The sequence below is a fragment of the Hemitrygon akajei genome, chromosome 3, assembly GCF_048418815.1.
Source record: "Hemitrygon akajei chromosome 3, sHemAka1.3, whole genome shotgun sequence".
Classification (NCBI taxonomy): Eukaryota; Metazoa; Chordata; class Chondrichthyes; order Myliobatiformes; family Dasyatidae; genus Hemitrygon; species Hemitrygon akajei.
Window position 1 is genome coordinate 199,606,877 of NC_133126.1, and position 12,572 is coordinate 199,619,448.

Consider the following 12,572-nt stretch of genomic DNA (forward strand, 5'->3'; position numbering starts at 1 on the left):
AAATTTTTGAAACAGCACTTTGGGTGGCATCTGTGTGGGGAGGAGAGAGGGGAGGGAGATCAAAGTCGGGTTTATTGTCATCTACACAAATCCATGGTAGAATGAAAAACTCACTCAGTGGCATCGCAGGTGCGGAGGGTCAGGTGAGCAGTATTCACAAGAAAAATATAAATTATACACAACTTTTATAATAAAGATCACAATTAGAACAAGATTCAAGTTTAGTTGTCTTTATTCGTCTCCATAGATGCTGCCTGACCTGCTGAGTTCCTCCAGCATTTTATGTGTGTCTGCTGCACTAAACTTGCTGATGCATGAACACAGTTTAATTTGCCATACTGGGAAAGATAGTCTCCTTCCACAAAACAAGAAATTTTTAAATTCAGGAAAGGAAACTGAAACCTTCCTGCAAAGCCCAAGGGTTTTTCTTGGTTCTGCACGCCATCTGTTACAACTCCTCCTCCTTTCCCTCCCTTTCTGTGTCTCACAAAGGATCACCGATCGAGAAGGAAGTCCCATTCCCTCTGAGGGGAGTCGGTAGGGAACGAGGGCTCTGTCTCACTGCCGCCATGGGAGGTGGCGAATGTCTCGTTAGCGGCCGGAGACTCGGCTGTTTGCTGGCGTCTCTGCTCGCTCTGCAAGCTCTGTGTTTCACCTTCACCTACCTGCACTTCAGCTGCAAGTTGAAACAGGTAGGAAGGTTTCTCCTCACAATCTCATCCCCACCTCTCTGCTGGTACATGCAAAAATTATACTGGCGAGGGAGGGGAGAAATGACAGTTCATTTACACCTTGAGCACCGTTAAGGTAAGCACGGGGCGAAGACCGAGCTGTGCATTTTAATTCCAAAAGTTTATGCAACGTTCTTTGTTTCGCATTAAGTATTTAATTACACTTTAAATATGGAACGTTAAAGTTCCACATCTGATGCACAACGTGGAACTATAACGGAAGCCTTTTTGCCATTTCTCAGAATCAGTTTTAATATCACGGACATGTCATGAAATTTGTTGATTTGCGGCAACAGTACATTGCAACACAATGAAACTGACAAATATTTTATTAATAATTGATTAGTAAGGGTTGTCAAATGTTACGAGGAGAAGGGAAGAGAATGGGGTTGAGAGGGGAAAAAATTAGCTATGATCGAATGGCGGAACAGACCCGATGGGCCGAATGGCCCAACTCTGCTCCCATATCTTTACGGTCTTTACAATCTCTGCACACGTTAGAGTCCAGAGACTTTTACAAATTCGCGCAAAATGGGAAACATTTGAAAATATAACACTGCCCTAACACTTGTACAAACAAGTGAGTAAAATAAGGAAGTGGTGTTCCAATTCCGATGGCAGACAGGGAAAAGCTGTTTCTGATGTGGGTTTTCAGGTTCCTGTACCTTCTCGCTGATCGCTGTTAGAAGAGAAGACCGGGAGGAGGGAAAACAAGGATTTTGTCCGTTTTCGGTGAACTGTTTTGGTTTCTCTGAGGGTTCTGTTCGTGCCAAGGGCGCCGCCCACGACACCAGAACAATTTCGCAAAATTGCCTGTAATTAACAATCAGCGAAGACACGGGCGTAAATTCAAGTTTAATTATCATTTAATCAGACACCAGCTGCCTACTCTGCCGAAACTCCAGGCTGTTCCTCATCCCTGGGGCGGATTTTTAAAACTTTCTGCAAAGTAAATAACAAGACTTCCTTACTTTTCAAAACAGAACTCCGTTCTCTTTATGGAAGGACACAAAATGCTGGCAGAACTCAGCATCTATGGGAGGAGGTAGTGACGAAACTGATGCTGTCTGGCCTGCTGAGTTCTGCCAGCATTTTGTGTTTTTATTTATTTCCAGCACCTGCAGATTCACTCGTGTTCCCTGTTCTCTTTATGGAAGGAATCGGTTGTTGTGGTTAACTGAGGCCATATCCCGCAATAAACAACGCTCTAATCACTACGGAAGTCAGCTCGGAAACGTCCAAAGCCCCTCTCATTGTTTTTGTATCCTGATCCGAGCGGCCTCTCCCCTCTATGGACAGAAACTCTATAAATGCCCTAGAACTCAGCGATAACATTATGGCTTAACCATTTCTCCAGTATAATAGACAATAGGTACAGGGGTAGACCACTCGGCCCTTCGAGCCAGCACCGCCATTCTATGTGATCATGGCTGATCATCTGCAATCAGTACCCCGTTCCTGCCCTCTCCCCATATCCCTTGACTCCGCTATCTTTAAGAGCTCTATCTAACTCTCTTGAAAGCATCAGAGAATTTTCAGAGGCCTCCACTGACTTGTGTACGTGTGTGTGCACACACACACCCCTACACCCCCCCACACACACACACCCCTACACCCCCCCACACACACACCCCTACACCCCCCCACACACACCCACCCCTACACCCCCACACACACACCCCTACACCTCCACACACACACAGGCAAACACTGTCCATGGTACAGTGAGGGATTTCAGGGACCAGACGCCACCGCAGGGGCTCGCGTGCATTCTGAATAGTGATGACAGTGTTATCATTTGAAACAATTGACTGTAAACAGTGTGAATCATGGAATGTTGTAACGCAAACTGCCTTCTCCAAAAGCTCCCTGCTGGAAAACTCAAAAGGGCTATTGAAACAAAAAACATTCACACCATCTTTCTCCAGGCACTCAGCATATCAAGTAATATTACCATGAACAAATCAGAACCAGGGTTAATATCTTCGGCATCTGTCGACTGCAGCAGCAGTACAGTGCAGTACATGATAATATGGGAAAAAAACAACTGTGAATTACAGAAAGTGTGTATATGTGTGTGTGTGTGTGTGTATAACCATATAACAATCACAGCACGGAAACAGGCCATTCCGGCCCTCCTAGTCCGTGCCGAACTCTAATCTCACCTAGTCCCACCTACCCGCACTCAGCCCATAACCCTCCACTCCTTTCCTGTCCATATACCTATCCAATTTTACCTTAAATGACACAACTGAACTGGCCTCTACTACTTCTACAGGAAGCTCATTCCACACAGCTATCACTCTCTGAGTAAAGAAATACCCCCTCGTGTTTCCCTTAAACTTTTGCCCCCTAACTCTCAAATCATGTCCTCTCGTTTGAATCTCCCCTACTCTCAATGGAAACAGCCTATTCACGTCAACTCTATCTATCCCTCTCACCATTTTAAATACCTCGATCAAATCCCCCCTCAACCTTCTACGCTCCAATGAATAGAGACCTAACTTGTTCAACCTTTCTCTGTAACTTAAGTGCTGAAACCCAGGTAACATCCTAGTAAATCGTCTCTGCACTCTCTCTAATTTATTGATATCTTTCCTATAATTCGGAGTCCAGAACTGTACACAATATTCCAAATTTGGCCTTACCAATGCCTTGTACAATTTTAACATTACATCCCATGTACAATTTTAACATTACATCCATATATATATATATGTAGTTTAATTAAATTAGTGCAAAAATAGAAATATAAAGTAATGAGTAGTGTTTATGGGTTCAATATCCATTCAGAAATCTGATGGCAAAGAGGGAAGATGCTGAATCATTGACTGTGTGCCTTCAGGTTTCAGGTAGCAATCAGGACAAGGCATGTCTTGGGTGGTGGCATCCTTCATAATGGAAGCCACCTTTTTGAGGCACTGCTCCCTGAAGATGTCCTGGATGCTAGTGCCCCTGATGGAGCTGACTAATTTTACAGCTCTGTGCAGCCTTCTGTGATCCTGTGCACTAGATCCCTGCTCCCCATACTAGACGGTGATGCAACCTATCAGGATGCTGTCCACAGTACATCTGTAGAAATGTGTGAGTGTTTTAGGTGACAAATGGAATCTCCTCAACCTCCAAACGAAATGTAACCTCCGACTTGTCGCCTTTATTGCTGCATTGATATGTTGGTTCTCTGAGATATTATCACTCAATTTGAAATTGCTCACTCTCTCCACTTCTGGTCCCTGTACAAGGATTGGTTAGTGTTCCCTCGTCTTACCCTTCCCGAAGTCACGATTAGCTCTCTTGTCTTACTGATATTGAGTGCAAGATTGTTGCTGCAAAACCACTCAACTAGCTGGTATATCTAGCTCCAATACGTCCTCTCGTCACTGTCTGAGATTCTGCCAACAGCAGCAAATTTATAGATGGCAATCGAGCTGTGCCATGGTCATGGGTGTAGAGAGAGTAATGGGCTAATCACACATCCCTGAAGGGCACCAGTGTTGTTTCTCGGCAAAGAGGAAATGTTATTTGCAATCTGCACAGATTGTGGTCAGCTGGTTAGGAAGCCAAGGATCCGGTTGCAGAGGCTAAGCCTCATGAGCTTTTCAGTCAGGACTGTCGGAACGATGGTGTTAAATGCTGTTAAGTATTCTGCCGAGGCGCCATCGAGAAAGTGGACTTGTACGAGCAGCTCCGATGTGGGCTTTCGAATACTCCCGTTTCAGCCTGCTCCAGCTGAGCACTATCACTGCATCCAACATCGGTACAGTTAGTAACACCTTTCCAATGCGACTGAAAACCTAGCACTACTTAAGTAAATTAAAAAGTAATAAAATATGTTCTAGAAGATTGATGTTTAGCATAAGGTGCATTTGTAAACAGTATAATGCTCTTGACGCTTTAGTTGTGATGAGACTTGAGTGGTGACAAGGACTTTCTTACCCTATGCAGTTAATCTGATTATTCCCCACACTTTTTATAATGCTGCTGCCATGCTGACATTTATGCACATTTTATTCCATGTCTGTACTTTAACCATTGACTTATTTTTATATATTTTTTTATTCTTGGTAGTTGTTGAATGTCACACCGTGACCAACACACCACAGCATGTTCCTATCACAAAACAAGAGAAAATCTGCAGACGCTGGAAATCCTAACAACACACACAAAATGCTGGAGGAACTCACCATCTATGGAAAAGAGTGAACAGTCAACGTTTCAGGTCGAAACCCTTCAACGTTGACTGTATTCTTTTCTGCTGACTCTGCCTGGCCTGCAGAGTTCCTCCAGCATGTTACGTGTGTTACAGCAGATTCCCAACACCTGTAAATGTCCACTCAGTGGCCACACCTGTACAACTGCTCATTAATACAAATATCTATTCAACCAATCATGTGGCAGCAACTCAATGCATGAAAACAGGCAGACATGGTCAAGAGGTTTAGTTGTTCAGACCAAATATCAGACTGGGGAAGAAATGTGGTCTAAGTGACTTTGACTGTTGAATTGTTGGTGCCAGATGGGGTGGTTTGAGTATCTCAGAAAATGCTGATCTCCTGGAATTTTCATGCACAACAGTCTCTGGAGTTTACAGAGAATGTGAAAAATAAAAAGAAAACACCCAGTGAGCGGCAGGTCTGTGGGCAAAAATGCCTCTTTAATGAGAGAGGTCAGAGGAGGATGGACAGACTCCTTTATAGCGTTACCCGGAGGTATTTTGAGCTGAGAGCATTTCCAAATACACGGAGGTGGTCACAAGCTTGATTCGGAAATACATTGAAGACATTGTTCCCCCAAAATTGGGTCTACTCAAACCAGAAGCCTTGGATAGATAGTTAAGTGTGTGTTGCTCTCAGCACAAGGGATAAAGCCTTTGCCTCTGGAGACCAACAGGAGCTCAAGAGATGCCACTATGATTTACGTGGAACCATCAATGGCAACACAGGGACCAAAATCCAGTCACTGCTCTGCAACAAAGACGTGCAGAGTATGGCAAGGACTGCACACCATCACGGTCTTCAAGAGGAAATACAGCAGTACAGCCAACATTGCCACCCGGCTCCCAGATGAGCTAAATGTTTTTTACGCTCGATTCGAGGTTGATCGGATTGAACCCCCGAGGAGAGCCACCACAGAGACCTGCACCTTGGTCATCTCCGAGGCTGAGATAAGTAGAGCAATCCAATGTATCAACAGCCACGAGGCAGCGGGGCTGGACGGCAGGCCAGGACACATCCTCAAAGTGTGTGCTGAACAGTGGACTGGTGTGCTCAGGACATTTTTAATCTCTCCCTCTCCCTGCGTGTACTGCCCTCCAATTTCAAACTGTCCCTGTACCCAAAAAAAAAACCAAGGTAGCACGCCTGAACGATTGGCGCCCTGTCACAATCACCTCAATTACAAGCAGATGTTTTTAGAAGCCGGTTAAAATCTATATCTGCAGCATGCTAGTACCCACACTGGACCGCCTACAATTCACCTACCGATGGAACCGGTCTACCGATGACACCATAGCCACAGCACTACACAGTGTCCGCACTCACCTGGAGAAGAGGGATGCATACATTAGAATGCTGTTCCTTGACTACAGTTCAACATTCAACAGCATAATTCCCTCCACACTTGACAGGAGCTCAGAGACCTCGGCCTGCATCCCGCCTTGTGCAGCTGGATCCTAGATTTTGTATCCGATTGCTGACAGGTGGTAAGGATGGGTTCCCTCACCTCTGCCCCTCTGACTCTCAATACAGGTGACCCCGGGTTGTGTCCCGAGTCCCTTCGTCCACCCCACGACTGCACTACCACACAGCTCCAATCTGCGCATCAAATTCACAATTGACACGACTTTGATCAGCCTTATTTCTAGTGGTGATGAGACAGCCTACAGAGGAGAGGTTGACACCCTGACACACTGGTGCCAAAACAAGAGAGCTGATTGTGGATTACAGACGCAACAGAGACAGGTTCGGCCCGATCAACATCAATGGGTATGCAGTTGAAAGGATGAGTTGTTTCAAGTTCCTCGGTATACACATCACTGGTGATCTCACCTGGACTGTATAGCGCCAACGTAACATCCCCACAACCTTAACCTTATGATCTTGGAATGTGGGAGGATACAGGAGCACCCGGTGGAAACCCACATGATGATAGGGAGAAAGTACAAACTCTGAACAGACAGCGGCAGGAATTGAACCCCAATCTTACAGCTGGCATTGTGAAGCATTGCACTAATTGCTGCTTTCCTGATGAAGGGTCTCTGCTATAAAAGTCAACTGTTGTTTCCCTGCCTGACCCGTTGCGTTCCTGCAGTATTTTGTGTGATGCTCTGGTAACAAGTTAGACCAGGACAGGGGGAAGGTGGGTGTTTGGGGAGGGCAGGATGAAGTAAGAAACTGGGAGATATAGGTAGAAGAGGCAAAGGGCTGGAGAAGAAGGAATCTGACATGAAATGAGAATGGACCGTGGGAGGAAGGGAAGGAGGAGGGGCACCAGAGGGAGGTAATAGACAAGTGAGGAAAAGAGGTAAGAGGCCAGAGTGGAGAATTGAAGAAGAGGGAATGGGGAGGGGGAGAAGTTACTGGAAGTAAGAGAAATGGATGTTCATGTCATAAGGTTGGGGGCCACCCAGATGGAATATGAGGTGTTGCTCCTGCAACCTGAGTGTGGCCTCATCTTGGCCATAGAGGAGGCCATGGACCAACATATCGGAATGGGAGTGGGAAGCTGAACTTGCTATGCACCTTTTGTGTCGGTAAGCTCATTTGCAATAGGTACAGGGCATCAGATAAGTAGCATTCACAAGAACAGCCCAAGTTCAGTGTAAGATTAAACACTGTTTTTATAAGAATGTTCAGAATGACTCTGTTGTAGGGTTGATTGCTTATTGTACTTCATGCAACACAGTATTAACGGTAAAATGTACATAAACAGCGATCGATGCGGAGTGTATTAATTAAAACTCTGGATTTAAGTTTTCTGGTATAGACCTAGGGACAGTTCAATAGTAGCATGTGCTTTCAGGGTTTTGTATTTTCCACCCGGTGGGGGAGAAGGGTACGTCTGGGTTGGGAAGGGTCTTTGAATAAAGTAGCTGCTTTACTGAGGCAGCAGGGAGTGTGGACAGAGGCTGTGCAGGTGGATGTGTCCTCGCCTCACAAGGAGGGCAAGCCAGCATCTTTAATTTATTTAGGAACCACTTTTTATAACACTTGTACTTTTCAAACTGGTGCATTTTTCACGCTCACTGGCAGAAAGCCGTATAGCAGCTAAACTAACGGTTTATCACTTTGAGAACACAAAGGTTGGGGGTGTTGTGGATAGTGTGGAGGGCTGTCAGAGGTTACAGCGGGACATCGATAGGATGCAAAACTGGGCTGAGAAGTGGCAGATAGAGTTCAACCCAGATAAGTGTGAGGTGGTTCATTTTGGTTGGTCAAATATGATGGCAGAATATAGCATTAATGGCAAGACTCTTGGCAGTGTGGAGGATCAGAGGGATCTTAGGGTCTGAGTCCATAGGACACTCAAAGCTGCTGTGCAGCTTGACTCTGTGGTTAAGAAGGCGTACGGTCTTCATCAACCATGGGATTGAGCTTAAGAGCTGAGAGGTAATGTTTCAGCTATATAGGACCCTGCTCAGACCCCACTTGGAGTACTGTGCTCAGTTCTGGTCGCCTCACTATAGGATTGATGTGAAAACTATGGAAGGGGTGCAGAGGAGATTGGGAAGCATGCCTTATGAGGATAGGTTGAATGAACTCGGTCTTTTCTCCTTGGAGCAACGGAGGATGAGAGTTGACCTGATAGAGGTGTATAAGATGATGAGAGGCATTGATCATGTGGATAGTCAGAGGCTTTTTCCCAGGGCTGAAATGCCTAACACGAGGGGGCATAATTTTATGATGCTTGGAAATAGGTACAGAGGGGATGTCAGGGGTGAGTTTTTCACACAGAGAGTGGTGGGTTCGTGGAATGCAGTGCCGGCAGTGGTGGTGGAAGTGGATACAATAGATAGGTACATGGAGCTTAGAAAAATGGAGGGCTATGTGCTAGGGAAATTCTAGGCAGTCTCTAGAGTAGGTTACATGGTCGGTACAACATTGTGGGCTGAAGGGCCTGTAATGTGCCGTAGATTTCTATGTTTTATATACTTTCCAATTTTTTGTTGGCTAAGTATCAGCACATTAGCCACATGATGTAATGTTTAAATGATGTAGCCTACTAACTAATTTATTTCTGTCTAAGGAGTTTCTCTATCTTATCTATAAAAGTAATGGATTTTTTGGAAGTGCCATTTTTATTCTTTAGCATGAATTCCCCTCATAGCATCGTTTCTCAGCTCTTTATTTAGTTTTCTTAGTATTTCTGTGTTTGTTTGTGCTCTAAAATAAACTGAAATCTTGGAATTAAGACTGCTCATCATTCCTGGTTCCCGGAAAATCCCTAAGGATCAGAAAGTAAGCAGAGATCCAACGGAGGTTCAGCTTGTCACTGAACACTCTAACAACCTTCTACAGATACAGAATGGACTGATGCATCACAGTCTGGTACAGCACTTTGAACGTGCAGGAATGTGAGAAGCTGCAGAGAGTAGTGGGCTTTGTCCAATACATCCCTCCCCACTCTCAGTAGTTTCTACTAGAGGAGTTGACTCAAAAGGCAACATTCATTTTGAAGTGCAAACATGAGGAAATCTGCAGATGCTGGAAATTCAAACAACACACACACAAAATGCTGGTGGAACACAGCAGGCCAGGCAGCATCTATAAGGAGAAGCACTGTCGACGTTTCGGGCCGAGACCCTTCGTCTAGTCGTGACGAAGGGTCTCGGCCCGAAACGTTGACAGTGCTTCTCCCTATAGATGCTGCCTGGCCTGCTGTGTTCCACCAGCATTTTGTGTGTGTTGATCCATTTTGAAGTGGCGGGTTTGTGGGTCACACACTGGTTGTGACAGCTGTGTGAGCTGTGTTGGCGTGTGGCCACACGGTAACTGAAATGCTCCCACTCACACAGACCTTGTTTCCACTCAGCTGGAGTAAAGATAGACGAGAAAAAAGTTTATGAAACGTGAAAGATCCTCACCATCTGGGCCAGGCCATCCGTGTTCCTTCTAAGCTAAGCAGTCGTTTCTGGGTGTATCAATTAAAATTCTGCGATTGAGCTTCCAGTTGTAGAAGCTGTTAGTGGAATAACCACTTTCCGTGCAGCAATTACTCAAGGTTGTGAACAAAAGATATTAAAGGTTGGGGAAGTGGCGGGTTTGTGGCTCACACACTGGTTGTGACAGCTGTGTGAGCTATGTTGGTGTGCAGCCACACGGTAACTGAAATGTTCCCACGCACATAGACTTTGTTTCCACCCAGCTGGAGTAAAGATAGACGAGAAAAGGTTTATGAAACGTGAAAGATCTTCTTTGTCGTACTGTATTTCATTACACACTTCAATTGATAAATAAAATCCAAAGTCTGTGATTTTTTCAATTTTTTTTCTAAAAATTCCTAGTATAAATATTATAAAAATATGTGAGGTGCTGTGCAGTTGGTTGTGAGGCTTGTTGAGCAGTGAAAGGCATGAGAGAGTTGTGTGCCTGTCTCTATTCCTCCACAGTGGGACGTCCTGTCCCCAGGGAGATGAGGACCCCTCTGGTCTAGAGAGGGGTCTTCAGAACTGTGGCCACAGCACACTCCATTTTCCTCACTGTGTCCATAAGGCAGTGTCGAGACGTAGCGGTTAGCGTAGCGCCTTACAGCACGATCGGGGCTCAGTTCCTGCCGCTGTCTGTAAGGTGTTTGCACGCTCTCCCCGTGACTGCGTGGGGAGAAGTGACCGTGTGGTATTCCAGTTTCCTCCCACACCCCAAAGATGTGCGGGCAAGTTGTGGAACGGTCTGTTGGTGCCAGAAGCAGGGTGGCACTGCGGGCTGCCCTCAGCACATCCTCAGACTGTTGGTGTTGACACAAATGTTATGAAATACACTAAAACTAATCCCTTAGTTTAACAGATGTAGCCTGACACCTGAGATGCTCGACCTTGGAGAGGTGATGTTTTCAGAGAACAGTTCTGAAGACGTGGGCCATTGAATGGGTCCATTGTTTGTGACACAGGGCTGGAAATTCTATCCTTGTAGATCAGTTACATCCAACTGCACACAATTCTATTGTTTATACCCGAGAGAGGGAGAGAGGGGGGTGGGGAGAGAGTGAGGGTGTGAGAGTGAGAGAGACGGTGAGGGATATAGAGGGTGTGAGATGGGGGGGCAGGGAGAGTGAGGGTGTGAGAGAGTGTGAGACTGAGAAAGAGAAGGTAGAGAGAGAGAGGGGGTGAGGGTGTGAGTGAGGGACAGAGGGGGTGAGGGTGGAGAGAGAGGAGTGAGGGGGAGAGAGGGTAGGGAAGAGAGAGGGGTTGAGGGGAGAGTGAGAGAGGGGTGAGGGAGAGCGGGAGGGGAGGAGGAAAGCAGGCAGGAGAGGGCGATGAGAGAGAGGGACGAGGTAGAGAGGGTCCGCTTGGGGGAAAGAGTTGCTCTCTCACAGCTCCAGAGATCCAACCTTAATCCTGGATGCGGAGTTTGCATGTGTGGATTTCTCTCAGGTGCTTTGGTTTCCTCCCACGTCCCAGAGGTGCGGGGTTGGTGGGTTGTGGGTGGGTGATGGGAGAATTAGAGGCATTGGGTAAGTGTTCATGGTCATTTACTCTGCAATCAGTTATTGTTTTTGGCATTGGTTAAGTGGCATGTAAGGTAGCATCCACCATTACCCCCATCAGCCAGATCCCACTTTGTTCTCATTGCTACCGTTAAGAAGGAGGTACAGAAGCCTGAAGGCACAAATTCAATGATTCAGGAACAGCTTCTTCCCCTCTGCCATCTGATTGCTGAATGGATGTTGAACCCATGAACTCTACCTCACTACTTTTTTATTTCTATTTGTTTTGCACTACTTATTTAACTTAACTATTTAAAATATATATGTCCTTACTGTAATTCACAACAAATTTCACGAGATGTGCCAGTGCCATTAAACCTGATTCTGATTCAATGTAAACACGAGGAAATCTGCAGATGCTGGAAATTCAAGCAACACACACAAAATGCTGGTGGAACACAGCAGGCCAGGCAGCATCTATAGGAAGAAGCACAGTCGACGTTTTGGGCCGAGACCCTTCGTCAGGACTAACTGATTCAATGTAGAGGTTTGCTGGAGACATCAGAGCAGGCGGCACGGCAGTGTGGAGGATAACATACTGGTTTACAACACCATCGATCTGAAGATCAGGGTTCAATTCCCGTGATAGGGTGAAATGACAGCACGCTACACAAAGTTCATCACTGTAACTCGTTACACGTGACAGTAATAATTTTTACCACTCACAGTGATGATACTTGGCTTGTCTTATACATGCCTACCTGTACATGCCCCCAGGCATTGTCATAGAGCAGTCCAACACAGAAACAGGCCTTTTGGGCCATCTGGTCTATGCTAAAATAGTAATCTGCCTAGTCCCATGACCTGTTTCTGTACCATATCTCTCCATACCCCTCCCTTCCATATACCCATACAAAGGTCTCGTAAGTGTTGAAATCCCTCAGCTGCACTGACAGCTCGTTCCACACTCTCACCACCCTCAGAGTGGAGAAGTTCCTCCACAGGTTTCCCATTAATATTTCACCTTTCACTTGTAACCTATGACCTCCAGTTGCAGTCTCCCCCGGCATCAGTGGAAAAAGCCCATTGGCATTTACCCTATCTATGCCCCTCATAATTTTGTATACCTCTATCAAACCTCCCCTCCTTCTCCTACGCTCCAGGGAGTAAAGTCCCTAACCTATTGAACTTTTCCCTATA

General features: G+C 45.8%; 1 protein-coding gene across 2 annotated transcripts in view; it reads left to right on the forward strand.

Annotated features, from left to right (window-relative positions):
• The first annotated feature begins 476 nt into the window (after positions 1 to 476).
• tnfsf10 (TNF superfamily member 10) overlaps positions 477 to 12,572 on the forward strand; it is a 38,862-nt gene continuing 26,766 nt past the window's right edge. Inside the window, exon 1 of one of the 2 annotated variants that reach the window (XM_073041699.1) lies at positions 477 to 692. In XM_073041699.1, the coding sequence (XP_072897800.1) occupies positions 570 to 692 (123 nt within the window). In that variant the 5' untranslated portion in view covers positions 477 to 569. The other variant, XM_073041700.1, reaches the window with a different exon arrangement.